At 41.5% G+C, this 22,463-nt stretch overlaps 1 protein-coding gene across 9 annotated transcripts in view; it reads right to left on the reverse strand.

The window, feature by feature from the left end:
- Positions 1-22,463, reverse strand: part of WDR19 (WD repeat domain 19) — a 94,368-nt gene that overhangs the window by 14,311 nt on the left and 57,594 nt on the right. For 4 of the 9 annotated variants that reach the window (XM_003898587.3, XM_021938364.2, XM_009206680.4 and 1 more), the window contains 10 exons: positions 21,249-21,389; positions 21,085-21,167; positions 20,221-20,304; positions 18,536-18,682; positions 17,797-17,921; positions 15,877-15,989; positions 14,307-14,375; positions 5,668-5,745; positions 3,738-3,834; positions 1,413-1,537 (listed from right to left, as the gene is read on the reverse strand). In XM_003898587.3, coding sequence (XP_003898636.2) covers positions 1,413-1,537; positions 3,738-3,834; positions 5,668-5,745; positions 14,307-14,375; positions 15,877-15,989; positions 17,797-17,921; positions 18,536-18,682; positions 20,221-20,304; positions 21,085-21,167; positions 21,249-21,389 — 1,062 coding nt within the window. Of the gene's footprint in view, positions 1-1,412; positions 1,538-2,186; positions 2,785-3,737; positions 3,835-3,868; positions 4,561-5,667; positions 5,746-14,306; positions 14,376-15,876; positions 15,990-17,796; positions 17,922-18,535; positions 18,683-20,220; positions 20,305-21,084; positions 21,168-21,248; positions 21,390-22,463 lie in introns of those variants that run through there. The other 5 variants (XM_021938366.2, XR_646876.3, XM_009206679.3 and 2 more) reach the window with 5 other exon arrangements.

Consider the following 22,463-nt stretch of genomic DNA (forward strand, 5'->3'; position numbering starts at 1 on the left):
AGTGGCTACCATATTGAGAAGTACAGATATAGAATAGTTCTATCACTGTAGAAAGTTCTACTGGCCAGTGCTGATATAGACAATAATTAGGATATAAATCATTCATAACATGACTGCTCTTGTGGACAGGTCAGAGAACCAATTTAGCATTAATATGAAAAGATGTACTGTGACATAAATGAACATTTGAAAAAATATGTCAGTTGGATCTGCCTGTATCTTTACAGAGATATGTATATATATAAATGTACACATGAATATATGTGACATTTATGTAAGTTGTATTGTGTCTTTTTCTAGAGTTGAGGTCTCGCTCTGTTGCCCAGGCTGGAGTGCCATGGTGTGACTGTAGCTCAGTGCAGCCTCAAACTCCTGGGCTTAAATGATTCTCCTCCCGTGTCCTCCCAAAGTACTAGGATTACATGTGTGAGCCACCATGCCCAGCCTCATTTATGTAAATTATACATACAAGTACTTGATGTTTGCAGGATCTATTTTTGTTTGTATTGATAATTACTGATTTCAAAAACAATATACACAACATAATCCCAATTTGGTAAAAAACATGCATTTATAGAAGTACAAAGAATATATACAACACAGTGTTAACAATTGTTATATCTGGACGGTGGACTTAAAGGATGAATTTTTAAAAAATTCTTTTTGATGTTCTTTACACTTCCTTAGTGAACATGTATTATTTTTACATTTGGATGAAAACTAAACAATATTTAAAAAGCAGTGGAATTTTATGAAATCCACTCACAAAATAAATAAATTAACAAGTTTCGGATAAACAAAGATATTTTAAGTAAATCTATTTTTCTGGCACAGGTAATACATTTATATGTTTCAAAATCAAAACAATATAAGAAAGCAGGGCATGGTGGTTCACATCTGTAATCCCAGCACTTTGGGAGGTCAGGAGTTTGAAACCAGCTTGGCCAACATAGTGAAACCCCATCTCTACTAAAAATACAAAAAAATTAGCTGGGTGTGGTGGTGTGTGCCTGTAATCCCAGCTACTCGGGAGGCTGAGGCAGGAGAATTGCTTGAACCTGGGAGGCAGAGGTTGCAGTGAGCCAAGACCGTGCCACTGCCTGGGCGACAGAGCAAGACTCCATCTCAAAAACAAAACAACACAACACACCACACTATAAGAAGATGCACATGGGGAAGCCTGGTCCCCCTCGTCTCCCTGTCCCCACACTGGAGTTGGTGCTGTGCCTCCTGCCCCGTGCCTCATTCCACACAAGGCAGCGTATTGTAGAAGTGTTCTGTATCTTGTTTTGTTACTTAACAATACAGAGATCTAGGCAATCACTCTAATCCAATGGAAAATGCCTGGAGAAAATCTCAATGGGGGACAAACACCTGGCAGGTTATGTCCCAAGTCACTCCATAGGCCTCACCTTCACTAGTATATAGCTGTGCAGAATCATGAGGTTGGTGGCCATCTCGGAGGGAATTTTGATCTTCTGGGATTTCAGTTCTGCATACATACTGAAAAGAACATCGTGTGCATTCCGGTAGTTGCCTTGAAAAAAGGTGGTAAAACTACATTACTGCAAAGGGTGAAATCCGAGGACGTTCTATGGACCCCCATCTTACAAGTGGATTTTGTTAATCTTGTTATTCGTAATCGCTTAATAATGTCTTATTCAAAGCAACTCAGCAGATTTCCTATCTGTCTGTCTGTCTGTCTGTCTATCAGAGACAATGTCTCGCTCTGTCACCAAGGCTGGAGTGCAGGGGCACAATCTCTGTTCACTGCAACCTCTGCCTCCTGAGCTTAAGTGATCCTCCCATGCCTGGCTAATTTTTGTGTTTTTTGTAGAGACAAGGTTTTCACCATGTTGCCCAGGCTGGTCTCAAACTCCTAGGCTCAAGAAATCCACCCTCCTCAGCCTCCCAAAGTGGTGGGATTACAGGCGTGAGCCAATGCACCCAGCCATAGTTCCTATTTTAATTGATGTTATGAACACCTAGCCAGTCCCTCTGGTGAAAAATGGTGGTGTCCTCCTTGATGTCTTACTCTTCCTCAGGGCACCCCCCTGGCCCTGAAGTCCACCAGGCCATGGAGTTCTGAGTCTCTCAGTCTCCCAATTCCAGCCTCCCTTCCCATGCCCACTGTGAAAGCTTCTCACCATCTCCTTCTGCAGTAGTGCTCATCAGGATTGCTCTGGGCCCACATCTGATGTCAGAGTATGCTTTGAAAACCCTCAAGCCTTCATCCACACTCAGACACCTCAAGGTCACACCCCTGCATAAAACCCTCCAATGGCGCCACTCACGCCTGTAAGTGCAAATTCCTGAGCAGAGGACTCGTGCCCTTCAGGATTGGCCTCCGCGCTCCTTTCTGGCCTGATTTTCCCTCCCTTCCTTCTCCAGGCATGTAAATGCTGCAGCCTTGCCAGCAGTTTTCCTCATCCCAGCACTTCCCCACACCCCCATTTCCCCACATCCCAGCACTTTGGCTCCCAGCACCTCCCACTCCCCCTGTCTCCTGCTCCCCCATCCTTTTAAAACTCAGCTAAAGCTTTCATTGCCTTCTCTCGTCTCCATCCTCCAACTCTCCCTACCCCAACCTTCAGGATGCTGTGGGTAACCCAGCAGTCGCTCTTATTTTAATTGTGCCTTTTCAGCCTATTTCTCTTTCTAGTCTGGCACTTGTCACCCTGTCCAACAACTCTGAATTTACTTTCTGTCTCTCCCATCAAATTATGACCTTGAGGGCTGAACTGTGGCTCAGTTCTCTCTGTATGCTGAGCTCCTATTACGCATCTGACAGGAAGAAGGTGTTGTTAGATCAATGTAAGCTGAAAAAAGTAATGATTTATTTGACTGCATATTTTCCAAAACTGTGTCCACATCTATAAAGATTTAAGATCAGCTCACAAAAATTAATGAAGATATCAGACTAATTCTGTCACTCAATAAGTACAGACAGCACATGTGAGCAGGACCATCCTGAAGAGTCTATCAACAGTCTCTGCATATTATCAAGAACTAGGTCCGCTGGGTGCTGTGGCTCAAGCCTGTAATCCCAGCACTTTGAGAGGCTGAGACGGGCGGATCACGAGGTCAGGAGATCGAGACCATCCTGGCTAACATGGTGAAACCCCGTCTCTACTAAAAAATACAAAAAAAAATTAGCCGGGCATGGTGGCAGGCGCCTGTAGTCCCAGCTATTCGGGAGGCTGAGGCAGGAGAATGGCGAGAACCCAGGAGGTGGAGCTTGCAGTGAGCCGAGATCGCGCCACTGCACTCTAGCCCGGGTGACAGAGCGAGACTCTGTCTCAAAAAAAAAAAAAAAAAAAAAAAAGAACTAGGTCCATAACAGCACCACATCATTACCCTCCATTGCCTAATGTCTCATATTGTTAAGGCCAAACACAGGGAATGGAAGAAAATGCCATGAGTCTGTAGGAAGGGGGTTGTGGGCTGGAGGGGTGACAGGAGACATCACTCATGAGGCAGAAACTCTGAGGCTGTGGGGGAGGAGAGGAAATAGCACTTGACAAGAGACGATCTTAGTCTCTTACATTTATACAGTCTCCTGGGACAGTACGTTGTTTAACCCCTCTGAAACCTAGAATGGTCATCTCTTTAGTCTTTTGGGTTCAAAGCAAGCCCATGTTAGGAATGTAGGGTCTACTCTTTCCTACACAGAAAAGGGGCTGGGGCTTGATTCTGCTGCCTGTTTGGGGAGTAACACGTATGTATCATGGACCCACCTGCAGACTGCTCTTCTCTGGCAATGATGATGGCAGTCTGGGCAGCTTCTCGGTATTGCTTCAGAGCCATGTACAAGCGGAACAGGTACTTGGCATCCTGACATATAAACCATTATAGAAACATTAGTTTCTTCGTTAGCTAAGGGGAGATTAAATTTTGTATTTCAGTTAGAATGACATTCATCTGCCAGTAACTGAGAATTGATACTGCTTTAAAAAACTCAATGAATAAAGAATTAGTTTATTTATTAAACATTTATTCAGAGCTCAATATGGCCAGGTGGTATTCTAAGTACTTGAGAAATACTAATGCATTTAAATCCTCATACCCACCCTGATTTCACCGATGAGAAGCTGAAACAACAGGAGGGGGCCAGCCAGGATTTGAACCACAGAATCTGAGTCTGTATTCCCGACCCTAGTCCACAGACTATTTCTCATGTGCTTGGAAACAAACGATATTCTTACATGACACATGAATTTTGCAAACTTTCAATAATTTTTATATGCATATCAATTTTCTCTGACCTATAAAATTTTCTTTGGCCTTTGGCCATTTTCCATTCCTATTCCAACTTTAGACAGCTGCGAGCATCTGATGCTGGTTTTCAGATTATTAGAGTAAGTGGACACCACGGGAGGTGGCTGAAGCAGCTGAAGGGCCTGTATCCTTTGATGAGTTAACTGAGCTGCTCTGGGTCTCTGTGGCTTTATCTGTAAGATGCAGAAAATGGACTCAGGGACCACTACAGTCCTCTCCAGCGGTGACATGCTATTGCCCTTGCTTCCAATCAGTGACTTGAGTTCTTCACCAGCAAATGTCCTTGAACATAAAGCAAAGGGGAAGAAGGAGGTCTGGGGCATTCTCAAAGGTATGTGAGTCTCTCCGCACCAGGACTGGGAGAAGATGGACATTCTGTAGGAAGCCACAGTGAGTCACATATTTTGAAAATATGCTTGTAATGATTTCTTTCTTACTTTTTCTTTTTGAGATGGGGTCTCACTCTGTTGCCCAGGCTGGAGTGCAGTGGCACAATCTCTCAGCTCACTGCAACCTCTGCCTCCTGGGTTCAAGTAATTCTCCTGCCTCAGCCTCCTGAGTAGCTAGGACTACAGGCGCGCGCCACCACGCCCGGCTCATTTTTGTATTTTTTGTAGAGACGGGGTTTCGCCATGTTGGCCAGGCTAGTCTCCAACTCCTGACCTCAAGTGATCCACCCGCCTTTGCCTCCCAAAGTGCTGGGATTACAGGCATGAGCCACCGCACCTGGCCAATTTATTTCTATTTTATGTTATAGAGAACTACCTTTATGCTTAATTTGATTTTTGTTAATTTCCATAATTTTGGGAACGTAAACAAAGCACACTCTGAGTTTTAGAGATGAGTGCTAGGTCATCGTTTCAATGTCAGGGATCTTTTTTCATAGTTCCTAGAATAAACAAAATTATAACATTTGAGAAAAATTGCATGTGGTGAGGATTGTTATCTAGAGGGGCACGGCTATCTCACAGGTGACAAAGCCAATTTTAAAGAGTAAATATACGTTATCCTCCAAAACGCAGGGTCTGTCTAGATCAAGCTTGCTCTAGCCATGGCCTGCAGGCCACATGTGGCCCTGGACAGCTTTGAATGCAGTCCAACACAAATTTGTAAACTTTTTAAAAACAGTACGACTTTTTTTGTGATTTTTTTTTTTTAAGTTCATCAGCTATTGTTAGTGTATTTTATGTGTGGCCCAAGACAATTCTTCTTCTTCCAATGTGACCCAGGGAAGCAAAAAGATTGGACACTCCTGGTCTAGATTATCTACACTACTGGCAGGGAGAAAATTTTTCACGTTTATGTTGTAAAAGCATGATGGGTAAAAACAGGCAGAATCAAACTGTAACTGGGATCTGAGGACGCACACGAAGCCCACGTGTTCAGTACCTTAGGCATGCCATCGTTTTCCCCCAAGAGGTGGTCTATCAGCTGATTGGTCAGCAGTTCATCTTTGGCCTGACCAACCTGTTTAATAAGAGAGGAAGACCCAGCAAATTCACCATCTTAAATCGAGCAACACTGGAGAAAAAGACAATCTTCTGCTTAGGGAGATGGAATAAAAAACATTAATAGTATCTATAGTAAAGTGCCTGAAATATGACATAGGATCAGGGCCTTTCTTCATTTGTTGCTAGATTCTCCATTAATAAAAATCTATCCTTAGACGCTATAGCTTTTCTTAGCTGCTGTATCAAAATACCATATTTTCTTTCACATGCACAGAGAATGTACTTCTTGGATTTATTTATTTATTTATTTATTTATTTATTTATTATTACTATTTTTTGAGATAGAGTCTTGCTCTGTTGCCAGGCTGGAGTGCAGTGGCACGATCTCAGCTCACTGCGATCTCTTCCTCTTGGGTTCAAGCGATTCTCCTGCCTCAGCCTCTTGTGTAGCTGGGACTACAAGCATGCGCCACCACACCCAGCTAATTTTTGTATTTTTAGCAGAGATGGGGGTTTCACCATGTTGGCCAGGATGGTCTTGATCTCCTGACCTCACGATCTGCTCACCTCAGCCTCCCAAAGTGCTGAGATTACAGGCGTGAGCCACCGTGCTCGGCCCTTGGATGTTTTAATAAAAACTTTAAGATAAATGACTATGACACCTTGAGGACAGCATCTTAAGCACAAGCGCTGACACAACGATATCATTCCAGGTGCCCTCCTCTGCAGCGGCTCCCTGAGGAAAAGGTCTTCCGCACAACTACACGTCATCAAAAGTGTAAAGAAGTGAGGGTCCCAGCCAGAGAAGCCTGGATAAAGGCAAGCAGCTGAAATGTGGGTGCGGCTCTGGAGAGAAGGCTGGCTTAGAAATCTTTACTTAAAAGTCATCTCCAGGCCCGGCACGGTGGCTCACGCCTGTAATCCCAGCACTGTGGGAGGCTGAGGTGGGTGGATCACTTGAGGCCAGGAGTTCAAGACCAGTCTGGCCAACATGATGAGACCCTGTCTCTCCTAAAAATACAAAAATTAGCTGGGTGTGGTAGTGCATGCTTGTAATCTCAGCTACTTGGGAGGCTGAGGCATGAGAATCGGCTTGAGCCTGGGAGGCGAAGGTTGCAGTGAGCCGAGATCGTGCCCTTGCACTCCGGCCTAGGCGATGGCGTGAGACTTTGTCTCAAAAAAAAAGAAGAAAAAAAATTCATCTCCATAAAGGTGAGTTAAATCATTGAAGTATTGGGTGGTGTTGAACCGGAAAAATTATGTACCACATTGCAGGATGGGCATGTATGAGTTTAATAGGAACAGAATGTGTGAGGTCAGGAATTTAGGGGGAGCACTAGGGAATTACTGACAAAATTAGGAGGCTTCAGACTTCTGTGTCTATTAAAAAGGAGTGAGCCAAAAACACACCTGGAGCTCAACTTAGGGGAAGGAACACTGAACAGTCTTGTCATGGTAATGACATTACAATGAGAAAACCACCAGACAATGGAGGAAATGATCACTAGGGACTCAGCAACACATGGCCTTGCTTGCTACACCTCAGGGGAGGTATGAGGACAAGTCTGCAAGTTATCTGTCCGGTACAGGAAGGGTGCAATCAGCAGACTTGAGTAAGAGAGAGATGGCCCTGAACCTGCAGGTGCAGAGGCTCTCAGGCTGCAGGATTTCTGCACACGGCCCTGCCTGTGGTCACCGTCAGGGCAAAAGCTAGGCTTTCACCAATCTGTGTCACCTCTGCTCTTGCCACTTCGGTAAAGCAGGGATGTTGGGACATAAATGATAGAGCTTGTTCTCTTGATGGCTTCTGTGGATGGCTTTGGGTGAATAAGCCAGGACAGAGAAATGGTTAAAGCAAAGGCTCTGGAGCCAGCCTGCTGGGGGTCAATTGAGTGACACTACTTGAGACCTGTGTGATCTTGGGCAGGTTACTCTTGGGGCCTCAACGTGGGCAGTAATAGCACCTAACTCACAGAACTGCTGTGAGGATTAAATAAGTCAATACATGTACACGGCTTGAACAGGTGCCAAGTAGACAGGATTGTCAAATACAGACAACAAAAATACAGTATTCCCAGTTAAAGTTAAATTTCAGAGAAGCACTGAGTAATTTTCACTATTACATATGCAAAATGTGGCCACCCCACTGGCAGGGCCAGCACTCGATAGGTGTCCCTATTTTTTTTTTTTGACGGGAGTTTCATTCTTGTTGCCTAGGCTGGAGTGCAATGGCGTGATCTCTGCTCACCACAACCTCTGCATCCCGGGTTCAAGTGATTCTCCTGCCTCAGCCTCCTGAGTAGCTGGGATTACAGGCATATGCCACTACTCCCGGCTAATTTTATATTTTTAGTAGAGATGAGGTTTCTTCACATTGGTCAGGCTGGTCTCGAACTCCCGCCCTCAGGTGATCCGCCCACCTCGGCCTCCCAAAGTGCTGGGATTACAGCTGTGAGCCACCATGCCCGGCTGTCCCTATTGTTTTTGTCACCAGCAATAATGGCAGCGGTCCCCAGGGAGAGTGGAGCATACTCGAAGTGTCAGGACAGACAGGCAGACAGGAGAGCCAGCAGGGAATAGATGTGGCCAAGCAAAGGCAACTCATGGCAGGGTGCAGATAGAATGCTGAGGGGCGCTTGCATTGAAGGGGCAGAGGGGCCAGGGAAGGAGGCTGAGAAGGGACCATCTGAGAAGGAAGTGGAGAACAGAAGATGCAGTGTTCTGAGGGGAAAAACGTCCAAAAAGATGTAGTATAACAGGGTAAAATGTTACTGTAACATGGAGTAGGGTGAAGACTGACACGAGACTTCTATATTTAGCAAGTGAGAGATCTGTGGGAACCTTTTCAAGCAAGTTCATGGAGTGGGGAAGGCAGAAGCTGAGCGCAAGGAGGTAAGGAGGACTCTCCCAACTCACCTGAGGGACACCAGTGAGCCCCACCTTCCCCATCATCTCCCAGTGAGGGGTCTCATATTTCCCTTCCCCCTCCATAAACCAAGGAGGTGTTTCAAAGCCTTGAGGTGTCGAGGATGGGGATGGATGGGGGTGGGTGAAGCACAAGCATTTTGACGGTGAACCCGATAACTCAGGGGTGTGGCTTCTGGCTGCGAATCAGCAGGTGAAAGAGCGCGCAGATTGTGAGAAAATGCAAGTCACGAGTAAAAGTGATTTTTTTTTCCCCCAGGGGAAGGTCCCCAAGAAAGAAAGAAAGAAAGAAATGGAAGACTGGGAAGGAAACTTGTTATCACCTGTTTTCACTGAGCTAGGGACCAACATGTGCTCGATTCAACAAATATTAATTGAGTGGCTGCCACGTGCTGAACACTCTATGAAGAGATGGGTTCTGGACCTTGAGGAACTTGTAAATCTGAAGGGAGTTACTACAGCGGTAAGTGACGTTCAAAGTACTTAGACCATTCTAGGGAGGGTGAAATTTCATCTCGAGGACAGTTTAGGAAAGGCTTATTGGGTAGGAGTACGAGAGGCAGAGGTGCAGGGGTAGGGGTGTTTTAGGTGTAAGGCGCAAGAGTGAAGGAACGAAGGAAGGGGAACCCTGAACTATTCAAATAAAAGAGGGCAGTTTAAGGCTGGGCACTGTGCTCACACATGTAATCACAGCACTTTGGGAGGCCAAGGTGGGAGGATCACTTGAGCCTAGGAGTTCAAGACCAGCCAGGACAACACAGCAAAAACCCATCTCTACAAAAAATATAAAATTAGCCAGGTGTGGTGGCATGTCTGTAGTCCCAGCTACTTGGGTGGCTAAGGTGGGAGAATTGCTTGAACCCAGGAGGTCGAGGCTGCAGTGAGCTGTGATCACGCCACCTGGGCAACAGAAGAGATCCTGTCTCAAAAGGGGGTAAAAAAAAAAGTGGCCAATTTAGTTGTAGCACAGGCTGCTGACCTAGAGGAGTGTAAGAGGTAAGTGGGAAGGAAAGAAAGCATTGGTTTTAGTCCCAGATCGACTACTTTCTATTTGGGTGTCTGTAGGTTAGTCATATCATCTTCTGGTACCTCGGTTTCCCCATCAGTAAAATGAAGGAGGTTAGACTGGTTCACTTCCAGGTATTTCTAAGGTTTTATGAGCCATGAAGGATAATTTGGGAATAATTTGTGGAGGCAATGGGGAACCATGAGAGGTTTTGCAGCTTAAGAATAAAATGATTTGCAGCTGCACTTGAAAAAAATTCCAGTAGTAAAGTTCAGAATGGACTTGTCTGAATGAAGTAATCCCAGCAATAAGTACAAATATGTTGGTTTTACTGACTACATGTCCTTGACCTTAATAAAATTTAACAAAATCCATTAGAAATACAAGAATGAGGAAGTATTGTGGGATTACAGAATACTAATGAAAGGAGAGAAATTTGACAGCTGCAAGGGACATCCATAATTTTGTCTAATATTCATTCCTTCAACTCTTCTGAGAGATGCTTCTGCTTCACTTCAACCATGGAGTTCCAGTGGAAATTCTATGTCTTAAGAGACCCCATCTCCATGGCTACTGAACTTTGTCTAGTGGTAGGAATTTGACCCAATTTGCCCAGGCATGATATTCCATCCCTGTGGCCACCAGTTGACTAATCCTGCGATGGACACTTGAACTACCCAAATTAGAGTCCTTCTGGACTTATTAATTAAAGGCAAGTCTTCTTCTTCTTCCAGTGTGGCCCAGGGAAGTCAAAAGATTGGATACCCCGATCTAAGTAATAATCATCAATGGTTGCTGAAATCATTAGGTGACAAGTTGATGTGAAAGCTTATCACAGATTGATCAGGTTGACCACACCTACACCCAATAATCAATCTTAACACCATAAAAAGAGAGACCAGGCCGGGTGTGGTGGCTCTCCCCTGTAATCCCGACACTTTCGGAGGCCAAGGTGGGTGGATCACTGGAGGTCAGGAGTTTGAGAACAGCCTGGCCAACATGGTAAAACATCCATCTCTACTAAAAAATAGAAAAAAAAAAAATTAGCCGGGTGTGGTTAATTTTTTTAACCATAGGAGCTGGGTGGGCACCTGTAGTCCCAGCTACTCAGGAGGTTGAGGCAGGAGAATCACTTGAACCCAGGAGGTGGGGTTTGCAGCGAACCAAGATCATGCCACTGCACTCCAGCCAGGGCAACAACAACAACAAAAAAAGACCACAAAAATATGGGCTACTATGAACTGAGTGTTTGTGTCCCCCACATACCCCAAATTCATCTGTTAAAGCCCCAACCTTTATGTAATGGTATTTGGAAATGGAGCCTCTGGGAGGTAATTAAGGTTAGACTGTAGCCTTAAGAGGAAGGGAGAGAAATCTCTCTCCTTGCATACATGTATAGGAAAGGCCACGTGAGGACACAGTGAGAAGGCTGCTGTCTGCAAGTCAGGAAGAGAGCCCTCATCAGGAACCAAATTACCAGCACCTTGATCTTGACTTCTCAAACTCCCGAAGTCACCCAGACTATGGTATTTTGTTATGGCAGCCCAAGTATGATTTAAGATATGGCCCTACTAGGCCGGGTGTGGAGGCTCATGCCTTTAATCCCAGCACTTTGGGAGGCCAAGGTGGGCAGAGCATTTGAGGTTAGGATTTTGAGACCAGCCTGCCCAACATGGTGAAACACTGTCTCTACTAAAAATACAAAAAAATTAGTTGGGTATGGTAGCACACATCTGTAATCTCAGCTATTGGGGAGGCTGAGGCAGGAGAATCACTTGAACCCAGGAGGCAGAGGTTGCAGTGAGCTGAGATTGCACCACTGAACTCCAGCTTGGGCGACAAAGTGAGACTCTGTCTCAAAAAAAAAAACAAAAAAAACAAAACAGAAAAAAAAAAAAAAGATATGGCCCTACTGCTGTGATGAGAATAGGAAGTACACGGTACCATCTATGAAGTTGCTTTTACAGAAATATCATCTATATCTGATCAAGTATCTAGATTTAACTACTAGTGGGTGGGAAATACAGGGTAATTATACCACAAGGATGTAATTAGCTAAATCAAAATGTCAGAAATTCCTCAGGATAAATGACCCATTTTCTTAACAAATAAATAGCAAGTATGCGTGTGCGGGCGGTGTTTAGGAGATATAGATAGAGTTGAAGAGAGAGAGGGAGAAAAGGAGAGAAGGGAGGGGAAGGGAGATTAAAAGAGACTTAAGGCCCATATAAACTAAATGTAATACATGAGCCTTGTCTTGATACTGAGGTGAACTAACCAACTGTATGAAAGCATTTATGCAAGAGTTGAAGAAATTCGAACCCTAACTAGATAGTTGACAATATCAAGGAATTGCTATTAGAAAAACTGGAACCCTCACACAGTGCCTGTTGGACTATAAGTGGTCAGCCGCTTCGGGAAACAGTTGGACGGTTTCTCAAAATGTTAAACATAGGGTTTACATATGGCCTAGCAATTCCACTCCTAATACACTTAAGAGTAATACACTTAAGAGAAATGAAAACACATGTCCACATGAAAACTTGCACACAAATGTTAATAGCAGTATTACTCATAATAGCCAAAAAGAAGAAACAACAAATGCCCAATAACTGATGAATAAACAATGTGTGGTATATTCAGCCATAAGAAGGCATGGATTCTTGTCACATGCTACAACATGGAAGAGCCTTGAAAACATGGTGCTAAATGAGAGAAGCAGGCAAAAAAGGCCACATATTATATGGTTCCATTTATATGAAATGTCTAGAATAGGCAAATCCACAGAAACAGAAAGATTATAATATACAATACATACAGTAATCAGGACAATGGAGTATTGGTACAAGGACAGACTAAAGGAAAAGACTAGAGGATCCCAAACCAGATTTATACTACATGGTAATTTCATGTCATTTCATTTATGACAAATGCTCTGTGGCAATTCAGTGGTGGAAAAGATGGTATTTTGATAAATGGTGCTGGGTCAACAGGATATCCACATTGAAAAGAAATATCCTTGACCCCTACCTTATACCATATACCTAATTAATTCGGGATGGGCATAAGCCTAAATGAGACAGATAGAACAAACTACTAGAAGAAAACATAAGGGAAATATTTTCATGACCATGGGATAGGCAGAGATTTCTTTTCTTTTTTTTTTTTTTTTGAGATGAAGTTTCGTTCTTATTGCCCAGGCTGGAGGGCAATGGCACAGTCTTGGCCCACTACAATCTCTGCCTCCCAGGTTCAAGTGATTCTCCTGCTTCAGCCTCCAAAGTAGCTGGGATTACAGGTGCCCACCACTATGCCCAGCTAATTTTTGTATTTTTAGTAGAGATGGGGTTTCACTATGTTGGCCAGGCTGGTCTTGAACTCCTGACCTCAAGTGATCCACTGCACCCAGCTTAAAATTTCTTAACTGGACCAAAAAGCACTAACTATAAAAGACTCATGTGTTGAACTTTATTAAAAGTTAAGAATTTCTGCTCATCAAGAGAATAGAAAGGCAAGCCATGCCTTTGAAGATTTTTGCAACATATATCTGACAAAAAGACCTGTATTTAGAATACTACGATCTAATGATTCTACTCCTGGATATATACTCAGTAAAACTGAGGGCTTTTGTTCACCAAAAGACATGAACAGCTTTATGTCAGCTTTATTCATAATGTGCCCAAACTGGAGACAACTCAAAAGTCCATTAACAGAGTAAGGGGTAAATAAACTGTGGTACAGTCATATAGTAGAATACTACACAGCAATGAAGAATGACCTATTGCTGAGCTGGACGCAGCGGCTCATGCCTGTAATCCCAGCACTTTGGGAGGCTGAGGTGGGCAGATCACGAGGTCAGGAGTTCGAGACCAGCCTGGCCAACATGGTGAAACCCCATCTCTACTAAAAATACAAAAACTAGCTGGGCATGGTGGCAGGCACCTGTAATCCCAGCTACTCGGGAGGCTGAGACAGGAGAATCGCTTGAAACTGGAAGTTGGACGTTGCAGTGAGCCGAGATCACGCCACAGCTCTCTTGCCTGGGCAAAAGAGTGAAACTCTGTCTCAACCTCCCGAGTAACTGGGAATAAAAAAAAAGAATGACCTATTGCTATGTGCTGTAACACAAACGGACACATTTGCATACATAATGCTGACTGAAACTGGACACAAGCGTACACATGCGTGATTGTGGTTACCTTTGGTGGGGGATATTGACTAGGGGGTGACATGAGGGAGACTTTCGGTAGCTGGAAATGTTCTATATCTTGATCTGGGTAGGGGTTACACAGGTATGCACAGAGGAAAAAACTAATCCAGTTGTACACTTAGGATTTGTGAACTTTACTGTACTCAAGTTACACCTAAAAGAAAATCCAAAGTTTCTTATCTTTTAGACACCGATATTGTATCCACAAGTGAAATGATACGGTGACTGCGATTTACTTAAAAAAAAAAAACCCCAGGAAAGAGGGTGAGGGTATGAATACGAGGCTGTCTATGCACTGACAGCTGTTGAAGCTACATGATGGGTATGTAGGGGTTTGTTATACTGTTTGGTCTACTTCTGCATATATTTAAAATTTTCTTCAAGAAGTTTTTTTAAAAATTGGCATTCTTGAAAGTTTCAGTCAAAGTGTACTTACAGTTTCAATTGCCATTTCTATTGCCACATTGTCTTCTGAGCTTGGGCATTTCAGGAAGTGTTTAAGTGCCTGAAAAGAGAATTATAGCAATTAAACATTTTCAGAATATTTTCACATTAGGGAAAACAAAGCTTTCACACAGCTTTTACACAAAGTAATTACAGTCTGAAAGTATCTTCATCTCAACCAGGGGCTCGCATAGTGTTGGATCTTAAATATATCCTTAAAAGCTGGGTATAGTTTAAAAAAATGGAAGGACCCAGTTAACCCTCTGAAGAATCTAGTCCTGATGAAATGAAAAGGCAAAATGTGCCCTTTTCAGTAGGAAGATTTAATTATTTTCATTCATTTATTCTTTCAACAAATAGTTACTGACAACCTGCTACTATGAATGTGGGACTTCGCTAGATCCCGTGGAGAATACCAGGAATGGTATGGCACGGCCCCTCTTTTCTGTGTTACGTACAATCTTACCAGGAAGATCTGTGTGATATGATGATAATATAAGAGACCAAATATTTTAAGTCATAATTGTCTAATTCCTGCACACCATAACACCACACTTAGGAAGAAATTTACAACTATAAAAAGACAAATGGACTGGATTGTCAGTGTTTTTTTTTTCTTTCTTTTATAGGTGCTCTGAGGAAGAAAAGATGGTTTGGCATGGAGATGATCCTGAAGGTGTCACTTGAAGGATGAATAGGTTTGTGGTAGGTGGCGTAGGGAGCAGAGAGGAACCCAGATGGAGAACAGGATGGATGAAGTCCTGGCTGTCAGAGGAGTGTGGGACTCTTCTATGGAAACAGCTGGGTGCCAGATTAGGGAGTTCTGGCTGGTTGGTCAAACTATGGAAATTCTCTTAAGTGCCAGCAAAGGAGTTTGGACTTTATCTAAGAGCCAGCAACAACAAATTGGTGGTGGCCTGTAGGCTGAATTCACACACAGACATGTTTTTTTTGGCCAGTGAGGTATTCTATAAATATTGGGGCACATATTTCAAAACTGGCAGCCCCAAGCTTCCGTTTCTCTTGAAAAAATCATATGATCTGGCACTACAGGGCCTGGATTCCTAAAAAACAACAATTTTATGGAGGTGAGTAACAGCTGGCTTCTTAAGATATGTGCCGTTCAGTAGTCCCTACCCTGTCACATGAACAATGCACAGCATTACCCCATAGCTTCACTTATCATGTCCCTTCTTTGGACACTATAACCCCTGCCTTAGGCCAAGGGACTCTGTAACAATGAAAGCAACTATTATTTGGGGAACAAAGTGAAGGATGACAAACTCTAAAGGTGGATAAACTAAAAACAGGAAAAATAAGAAACTACTGCAATAATCAGAAGCAAGGTCATGTGGGCCTGGACTGAGTTGATGGTAGTTAGAATGAAAGTGACAGATGTGAGAGGTATTACAAAGGAAGGCTGTGACTGGGTGTGGGAGGGAGAGGAAGATTTCAGAGTTAGCTCTGAGATTTCAAATCTGAGTGGGAGTTACTGGCATTTACATATATTTCCTACAATTATTCCTGCGTAGTCAGTGTATATTCTCTTGGCAAATACTAACTCGTGAATATTGGCCACACAGCAAGAAGAATTTTCCAGCCTGAAGATATCTCTTTTCTCCTTCAAAGTATAAGGCAATGCTTTGATAGTCTTCATTAGTAGTGTCTTCAGAACCTATAACAGAAGTTTACTGAGTAAAATATCTGAGCAAAATTTGTTTACCCTTTATTGCTAACCTGAAAATAAAATCTAAGAATGAGTGATCTAAAAATAGGTGATTAAAAACTCCTAACAGCAAACATCAATGTAATTATTAATGTCTGTTTTCGTCACAAAACATACTTATCACAATTACCCCAAATATTGACTCTGTTCCATCTTTTTTTTAACTCTAAATGTGATCCAGGAGAGGAAATTATAAGGTTTTTGTTAGTAATACAAATGGAATCCATCCCTCTCAGCAATGCCTGGTTTAAACAATAGTCTGTATATTTGTCAGACAAGTAGGGAAGATGACATTCGAGTAGCCAGTAGATGCTGGTTAAAGATATGACTGTTTTTCCTTTGGCTTGGGGCTTAAATACATTAAGCATAGAGGAAGAAGGACCCCCAAAGCTGCTGGAATTCCAATTCATTGTTTACATTTACCTATGGGAGTTGGGGCCCAATAGAATACTAAAGTATAACAACCACCCTGCGCCTCCAGCTGGGGGAAAAGGGGGTTTATAAGAGAAAGGCATAAAGCAAAGTGGGGAAAAGTATGTGTGTGTTTTGAAGGTGGGAGGAGGCACACACACACACCCTTAATATACACACCTGATATAAGACAAATCATGTTCTTATGAACTTAGAAAAATTGCTTTAGTGAAATGGTGGTGGTAACATTAGGACAGAAATGTCATCTGTCAAGTTAAGCATTGGCAATTCTAAAGTTGCTTATCTGTACTTCCTTTTTTTTTTTTTTTTAACTCTATTTTCTCTAATTATCTTAATGACTTCACAAGAAGTCATTTGGGAAGCCAAAGCATCCCAAGAAGCTTTTACCTAATTTGTTTCCTTGAAGACTGAAATAAATATTTTCTTGTGAATCCTAACATCAATTCTTATGGTCATTTTGTGAATTATAAAAAACAAAATAACACAAAAGAACAAATATTTTATGATGCCACTTATATGAGGTACCATGAATAGTCAAATTCATAGATACAGAAAGTAAAATCATGCTTACCAGGGTCTAGGGAAAAGAGGGCAATGGGGAATTATTATTTAATGGGTACAGAGAAAGTCTGGGATGATGAAAAAGTTTTAGAGATGGACAGTGGTGATGGCCACATAACAACGTGAATGAATGTACCAAATTGTACACTTTTAAATGGAAATTTTATGTTATATATATTTTAGCACAATAAAATAAAACAAAACACAAATAACATTACGTATGGTCCATGAAATGAAAATTTGAAAATTATTTCAGTAGTTTCTAAAAATAATTGCAAACATGAGAAGAAAACCTCTAAGCAGGCATTCCCAGAATATCAAATTCTCCTTTGGACTGTCCAAATCTTTGAAAAACACATCTTGGGTATATCACTCTTCATCATTTGTAACTCGATTTTTAAATGAAAATATTTACATTTTCAAAAATCATCCTGCATTTTCTATCACCTTCATTTTGAAATCTTTGATTTACTACTGGCTGATAAATAGCAGGATTTGGGAAATCCAGCCTCTCTTGGAATTCACACAGAAAGACCCTTAATTTTTTAAAATAGTCCTTTTTAACAATACCATCTCACCTTGAAGTAGCAGGGATCTTCAAATCCAACACATAACATAGATACATGTGTGTCTATGTATAAATGATAAACATTTACACCAAGTGCATTCTTGTATGTATACCAATCTGATAATTAGATCATAAGCGACAAAGTGTTTTTATGATAAACATCTTGAAGAGAACTAGGGAAAAAATGATATTTACCAATAATATCTGCATAGATTTCCATTTTGTTGTGTTGCTGAGCCAGTGTGAAAGCTTCATTGTTACATTTGGACATGACAAGAAACTGGATGGCAGACCCATAGTCACCAAGCTGTAGAAAAAACCTGAAGCAAAGTACTTTCTTTAATTAGCTAGACTCTTATATGAGTTTGTGATTTATAAAATTTTTCAACCAGGGGAACCATTTAAAAATCAAAATTTATTAGATAAATTGCAGTTCTTTTTTTTTTTGAAACGGAGTCTCACTCTGTCACCCAGGCTGGAGTGCAGTGGCGCAATCTCGGCTCACTGCAGCCTCCGCCTCCTGGGTTCAAGCGATTTTCCTACCTCAGCCTCCCAAGTAGCTGGAACTACAGGCATGCACCATGACACCCAGCTAATTTTTTGTATTTTCAGTAGAGATGGGGTTTCACCATGTTGGCCAGGCTGGTCTTGAACTCCTGATCTCAGGTGATCCATCCATCTCGGCCTCCCAAAGTGCTGGGATTACAAGTGTGAGCCACCACACCCAGCATGCAGTTCTATATTATATGCTTACACTTGAAAGACATACTCTTGTCTGCTGACCACAACAGCCTTTGAATTTAAATACTTAGACCTGATAAAAAAAATAAAGACTAAATATTCCTTTTGAATTAATATATTTGATGATAGAAGGTGGAGGCTTACTTTTATGGTTAGTTTTTGAAAGTCCAAAAATATTAATGTATTATGTTACCTGGCTACCATTTTGGCTCCATCTGGAGACTGGGTCTCTCTAACAATACTGACAGCTTTTTCAGGATTATTGAGGTGATCCAGATAGATGCGGATTACACTTTGCCATTGTTTTGCATTCTCATAAGCCACAACAGCTTCTTTGTATCTGTAAAAACATAGCTCAGATAAACTTTTTTTAACACTGTCAAACTGGGGAGAAAATGTTGATAACTGTTTAGGACACTTTTTCATGTTATTGATGGTGACTGCTTATTTTTCCTGAACTTCTTTTTCCTTTAACAGAAAAATACCAGGAACCATCCTACTAAAATGTTCTTTTTAGGAATTTGATAAATGAACAGTAAAATATCAATATTAAATTGTATTTTCCCATCTGAATTAAAGCCATATATTTTTTTACATTTTACTGCTTTTTTTTTCCTTTTAAGTACGAAGATTATAACAGTAATACAGAAAACATAGAAAATGTAGATTTTTTTTCACAATTATAGATACAGCTTCATGGTGATATATAAAACCTTTACATATCCTCAGTCACAAAGCTCATACCTTTGTGTTGACCTCCAGATAGAGCTCAGGACCCCTCTTCAGTTCCTGACCGGCTCTCAGCTCCCTCCATTTCAACAAGACATTCGGTGTATATCTCTATTTCCTAAGGTTACTTTTCTAAAAGTGCAGGGTATTAAATCTCCTTTAAAAGTTTCTTAGTAGATATTTCCAAGTTAATTTCCAGAGGCTATAGAAAGTTACACTTCTTTAAAAAATTTTTTTTATTTTTAAACTTGTTGTAGAGATGGGCTCTCTCTCTGTTGCCCAGGCTGTCCTCAAACTCCTGGCCTCAAGTGATCCTCCTGCCTTGGCCTCCCAAAGTGCAGGGATTCCAGGTGTAAGCCACCATGCCCAGCCCAAAAGTTACATTTCTATTGGTTGTGTACATATAAGCATATTTTGACAACATGGTTATTAGTTTAAAATAAGTATTTCCAAATATGGCAGGTTGCCTTAATTTAATTACTATTAGTGAGGTAGAACCTTTTCATGTTTACATCAAATGCAATTTCATAATTGTATTTCCTCCTCTGGCACTTGTGTTCTTGTCTTTAGCCCATTTTCCTATTAGTGTCTTTGAGTTTCTTGTATTAAGTAGTGGGAGATCTTTGTATGTTTAGGATATTAACTATCCATTGCTATATTTTAACTGTATTACAATAGAGTTATAGATTTTTAAATACAGTTAAAATATAGCAATGGATAGTTAAGCAGCTTAAACAAGCTTAAACAAGCAGTCCTATGTGGCTTCAGCAAGCAGCTGTATGTGTGGAATTCATGTTTCTTCACTTTTTTTTCCCCCTGCATCTGTGATTTATACAATAATAATCCTCCTTAATAAAATAACAATCACTTTATTTTCATGCCATATTATATCAAAATTTCAACTTCCACTATAAAACCCTCAAATAAAAAGAGATATTAGTCTATATTTGAGTATATAAAGGAAACACTGAGATATATGAGGTACAGGAGGATTTTAATAGTCTGGCACTTCAGGCCAACAAAAGATTAAATAAAGGTGTTTTCTGTCTTTCTCTACTTTGCCTTTCTTACAGGGTTGCAAATATCAATGGTTAATTTGTAAAGCTTATATTACTTTAAATCGGTATAAATTTGAGAAAGTGTACAAACCTTCCATCTGCTTCCTTGGCTTTGGCATACTGCAAATGGATCTTAGGAGAAGAAACGTGGGGCAGAAGATCACCAACTTTTGCCCTGGAAAAGTAGGTCCAGGAGAACAATATGAGTACCATGTTCACTCCAAAAGTAGCCTGCTATAACCAAATGTTAGGTTTTAGGATGCAAAAAACAGTTATTACTATCTTTCAAAAATCTTGGTTCCTGGCGGGATGCAGTGGCCTGTAATCCCAGCACTTTGGAAGGGTGAGGCGGGCAGATCACCTGAGTTCAGGGGTTCAAGACCAGCCTGGACAACATGGTGAAATCCTGTCTCTACTAGAAAAATAAAGTACAAAAATTAGCCAAGCATAGTGGCGGCACGTCTGTAATCCCAGCTACTCAGGAGGCTGAGGCAGAGAATTGCTAGAACCCAGGAGGTGGAGGTTGCAGTGAGCTGAGATCGTGCCACTGCGCTCCAGCCTGAGCAACAGAGCGAGACTCTGTCTCAAAAAAAAAAAAAGAAAATCTTGGCTCCTATGGGTAAAAGCTGATTTAATTGCTGTTTCTCCTAACACCCACTCCACTCCCACCCCCAAGGGTAGGAAAATGGTTAGTCCATTAACTCTGTTAGGACAAGGGGGTTTTTGTTTTTTCCTACTAAGGATTTCTCCACACCAAACCAGGAGAATGTGCTATTCTTTGGAAAAAGAACTATTAATATGAACTTATCTAAGGAGAACAAAAGAGATGAAGGGCAGGTCTAGATAGGGGAACAGAATGGACAGGGAGAAAGCAAGGCAAGGAGGCAAGTGGGGAGACCCCAGAGGCACATTCATTTCCAGTCCTGTTCAGAAACAAACCGCAGGCAGCTCTTACCAGTTCTTAGAGCGGATGTAAACAGATGCTGCTTTGTCATAGTAGAGACCTTTTTCATACAGCTGGGCTGCTTCTGAAAATTGCTAAAATAAGACAGGATTATTAAAATACTAAGTTATTATGTACAAAAGATCATATGAATATTGATGCAGACAAAAGAGGACCTTCATATTCTCCAATATGGCTCCACAGTCTCTTTTAAGGACCCTGCTGGGATGCTTGAGGGCTTGGTTAACCCCTCGACGTATGTCTCCCATTCTTATGGACATCTGGGCCACTCCAGCCAGACAAGCTTCATCATGTTCCTGCAATCACAAGGCAAATACTAACAAATCAGATTCTAACTTAACACCATGTGTTTAAGAAAGAACAATGAATTTAACTCTAAAATGAGTCCAAAGGTTATAGTTTACTTTTATCTTTTCAGGGAAGTCTCATGATTTTAAAATAACACTTGGGTCTTTTTTTTAAAAAAACCAGCTATTACAAAATTATGTTTTGTTCTGTGAAAGCCTAGATCAACTTCATGCTTAAGACCAAATTTTTACTATCCCTCATATGTCTTGACCTTCTTTTCTTTTTCTTTTTTTTTTGAGACGGAGTCTCGCTCTGTTGCCCAGGCTGGAGTGCAGTGGCGTGATCTCTGCTCACAGCAAGCTCTGCCTCCTGGGTTCAAGCCATTCTCCTGCCTCAGCCTCCCGAGTAGCTGGGACTACACGTGCCCACTACCACGCCTGGCTAATTTTTTGTATTTTTTAGTAGAGACGGGGTTTCACCGTGCTAGCCAGGATGGTCTTGATCTCCTGACTTCGTGATCCGCCTGCCTTGGCCTTCCAAAATGCTGGGATTACAGGCATGAGCCACCGTGCCCGGCCACCCTCATATGTCTTTTTGGTATAAAATTTTATATAAGAAGTAATATACTGGCTATATAGCATAAATGCTATGAATAAAATTAAGAAGAAAACCATTTATCAAATTGCAGATTTCTCTATGAGGCATGATTAAACATAAAAATGTCATTTCTTTAGTAATTGTTAAATTCATTAAAGATACCAAAGACAGCTAAAGAACTCACCAAATAACTAATCTCTACTAGTAAGATATAATGTCAGATTATATTTTATCTAAAGCAGCATGTCTAGTAAAATTTTCTGTGATGAGAGAAATGTTCTATATCTGCCCTGTCCAATATGGTAGCTACTGGGCATTTGAAATACGGCTAGTGTAACAGAGGAATTGAATTTTAAATTTTATTTAACTTTAAATAATTTAAGTAGACACATGTGGCTAGTGATTACTGTATTTGATGGTGCAGATAAAGAATGAACTAAAATTGATGTAGCCAGACAAAGAAAATGTCAAAAACCTAAGAGATA

This window comes from Papio anubis, chromosome 3, assembly GCF_008728515.1.
Source record: "Papio anubis isolate 15944 chromosome 3, Panubis1.0, whole genome shotgun sequence".
NCBI lineage: Eukaryota > Metazoa > Chordata > Mammalia > Primates > Cercopithecidae > Papio > Papio anubis.